The sequence below is a fragment of the Tupaia chinensis genome, unplaced genomic scaffold (genome assembly GCF_000334495.1).
Source record: "Tupaia chinensis unplaced genomic scaffold, TupChi_1.0 Scaffold000597_1, whole genome shotgun sequence".
NCBI classification, from domain to species: Eukaryota; Metazoa; Chordata; class Mammalia; order Scandentia; family Tupaiidae; genus Tupaia; species Tupaia belangeri.
The window spans coordinates 6328747-6331966 of NW_006160114.1; the positions used below are offsets into that span (position 1 = coordinate 6328747).

General features: G+C 43.7%; 1 protein-coding gene across 1 annotated transcript in view; it reads right to left on the reverse strand.

Moving 5' to 3' along the window:
- Nucleotides 1-1841: 1841 nt before the first annotated feature.
- The window catches only part of LOC102472042 (ubiquitin carboxyl-terminal hydrolase 7), an 18929-nt gene continuing 17550 nt past the window's right edge, over nt 1842-3220 (reverse strand). The window contains exons 4-7 of the mRNA XM_006158459.2: nt 2777-3026; nt 2594-2665; nt 2362-2452; nt 1842-1982 (exon numbers count right to left, since the gene is read on the reverse strand). Coding sequence (XP_006158521.1) covers nt 1876-1982; nt 2362-2452; nt 2594-2665; nt 2777-3026 — 520 coding nt within the window. The 3' untranslated portion in view covers nt 1842-1875. The remainder of the gene's footprint in view (nt 1983-2361; nt 2453-2593; nt 2666-2776; nt 3027-3220) is intronic.

Consider the following 3220-nt stretch of genomic DNA (forward strand, 5'->3'; position numbering starts at 1 on the left):
CACGTGACCATAGGAAGCTGCCTAATAAGGCTACAGTTGAAAATGCACTCCTTGAGCAGAATTTCTGATACACTATGACAATGGATCCATTTGTTCATTTAATAGGGTGGAACTTGGGGGAGAATCAGCAGGTCACTCTGTACCTAGGAAAGCTCATTCTAATTTGAGGACAGGTTTTGGTTTTCTTAATACACCAGGACATAAAGGCTTATCTTCTCCTTCCAAAATAAAAAATAACTGTAATGGCAATCAAATGTCTCTGGTTAAGCTCTGCGTGCATTAAAGTATTGCCCACAGCACCAGACCTTTTATGCTGGCGGATAGCTATGCTTCAACTCCTCAAGATCTTAGGCAGCATACATTTAACACCGTGACATGTTAAAGGGAGAACAAATTTCTTTTCTTCACACCAGATGGGAATAAGAAACGTGAGTGTTGTGCACAATGACACAATATCTATAAATCTAGCATTTTATCTTCCATTTCAGACTATAAAATTAGAAGATTCATCAGTTACACTTCCACTCATGAAATACACCTGCTGAGGTATGGGGTCTCTGTGGGAAGATGGATACAGATAACACCTTCAGGGGGGTGAAGCTATCCATCAGGGAGCATCATGGCATTAGCAGGAATTGTAACCCTCCTGTACAGCTGCAATCCCATTGCCTTGTGCTGTAGAATGTCAGGAGAGTAGCAGGAGACAGGATCATTAGGAACCAGTTTAGTACCAATTGTGTAATTCATGGGCCTTACAGAGATCTGATCTCAGTTTTCTTTACAGACAGAAATATCTCCGCACAGTATTAATATTGAAAATTGACAAAAATACATTTTCTTATAATTAGGAAAGTCATTATTTTTCTTATGGGGAGTAAATAAACAGTTTAAGATGTTTTTCTTCTCATTCTCCTTTCTCCCAGTTTCTAATTCTAACCCACACAGATGCCCTTTGTCATCATGATTGTGATAATAATACATGATATTGTAAAGTGATAAAAAAATTTTGAGACCATCTACCTTCGTTATCTCATGTGATAATGAGCAACCCAGGAAGACTGGAGCAGAAAAATCTTAATGACTCAGCAGAGAGTAGGATTAAAAACTCAGATATTCTGAATATTTTTTCAGTGTTTTGTTGTTGTTGTTGTTTTTCCTCTTCAGGGCTCTGTGCTATGACATTTTTTCTCCAATGTTCTCATGAGACGAGCAAACTATATAAAATACCTATTAGGAGGTTCTTTGTTTTTCTGAACTGCAGTTCCTCTTTATTCACAGATTTGCTCTCCGCAATTTCAGTTACCCACAGTACACTGTAATCCAAAAATATTAAATAGAAATTTTCATAAATAAATAGGTATTGCTAAATACCCTTCTCCCTTCTTCTCCTGAGATTTTGGGCATGCACGCACATGGTTGGGCACACACGAACACAGGCCCAGCATAATTTTCAAGCCACCAGGTCCAGGATTGGAACCTTAATCAGCCATGAGGGAGTCTGGCGCCTCAATCACAACACCATTTGCTGGTTGCAAGCTTTCCTTTCTTTTGAAGTTTATTTATTTATTTTTTTCTTCCATGAGCAGGAGAAACAAAGAGACAGAAAAACAGAACCTAACAGTGTCTTTTTTTTTTTTAAATTTTTATAGTAAAAATTTTATTCAACATACATTTTCCAGCAAAAAGGCAATATACAGGAAAGTTGGTGCACACTGCTGCTACAGAAACAAATTCCGGAGAAGGATGGAGACTAAGTGTGAGCTGATGCTATTTTACTGCACGCAATACTAGACAACGTGTACCAAAGTTCTAGGGCTGTTAAAAAGGGGCACACACCCACACACTGTCCCTCGCCTGGACACACTGGGTAGGAGGTCAGTTATGGATCTTAATCGCCTTCTCCAGGTAAGTGTAGCGACTCCTCTTTGGGGCTTTGTTGAAGTGGTCAAGCCCTAGCCACGGCCGCGGGTGAGACATGTTACCTGGTGAGGAGAAAGAGAAGCGGCTGAGACCAGGAGACAGAGCTGGCCTGGATTACGGGACCAGGAGGACACTCGGGACCACCAGGGCAGCTCACCCCCTAAAGCCGGGACTTCCAAAGCTAAGGATACCCATGCCAAAAAACTTCTTGAACATGAGAACTGTCACTCAGAGTCAGCAACACCCCCACCTTTTTGAGCCACCACTCAACATGTCGGCACTGGAATCTCTGCACAATGCCCAGGTTATGGGCTGCTTCCATTTCACTCTGGCTGGGCTTTACGGGCCACGCAGGTATGAAAAGAGAAGAGGGGCGGCCCCTCCCCAGCCACATGCACCTCGCTGTGCAGACCCCGGCCTCATTCTCGAGAATGTTCTTACCAGGCTGCGGTTCAAAGTCTTTCAAGTTCACTTCATACTCATCTTCATTTATGTACTGGTGTCGGCCCATCATCACAATTGCAAATTTAAACTAAAAGACAAAATTTAGAACTCCTTCATTATTCTCATACATCAGTAAAACCTGCATCTTCGGCAGAAAAGCAGGGCCACCCTGCTGGCCGACTCTGAGCTTGGCACCCACGAGCCCCTCCCAGGCCCGGGGAGCAGGTACCTTCTCAAACTCCTTTTCCTGGACGTCCAGCAGACTCTGGATCCGCTTCATCACTTCTCTGAAATGCTCGCCCTGGACGGCAAAGGACACACATGCTCACAGTTCACATCTTGCTCAGGGACAGTGGCCACTGAGGAGCTTCAAGTTTGCGTGTGAGATGTCCAACTGATACAAAAACCCTACCTGGTGTATCCTCAGCAAAAATGGAATTCCAAACGTCCCAAACACCTCCTTGTGGAAATGTGCCACTGTGATCAGCATCTCATTTTCCTTATCGATGTCGACCTGGTCCAAAGGTATTTCCTCTATTCGAAACGTTCGACTCGTTGCGGGAGATAAACATTCTAATAGCTCATCTTCTTGATGCACACCAATGATTTTGTAGCTTACAATTTCTAGCAGCCTAAGTTTCCCTGATGCTCTCTCCCCAAACCTAACAGTGTCTTGATGCCACAATCCACTCCCACTTTCAGCCAGCCCCAGATGATGGGCACTCATGTACCTAAAATATTCAGGGAGAGGACCAGCAGTTAGCATAATGGCTATGTTGTTGGATTCCCGCGTAGTCGGCTGCAGTTTGAGTCCTGGACCCCGTGACTTAAACTCATACCAGGGACCTGTGAGTGC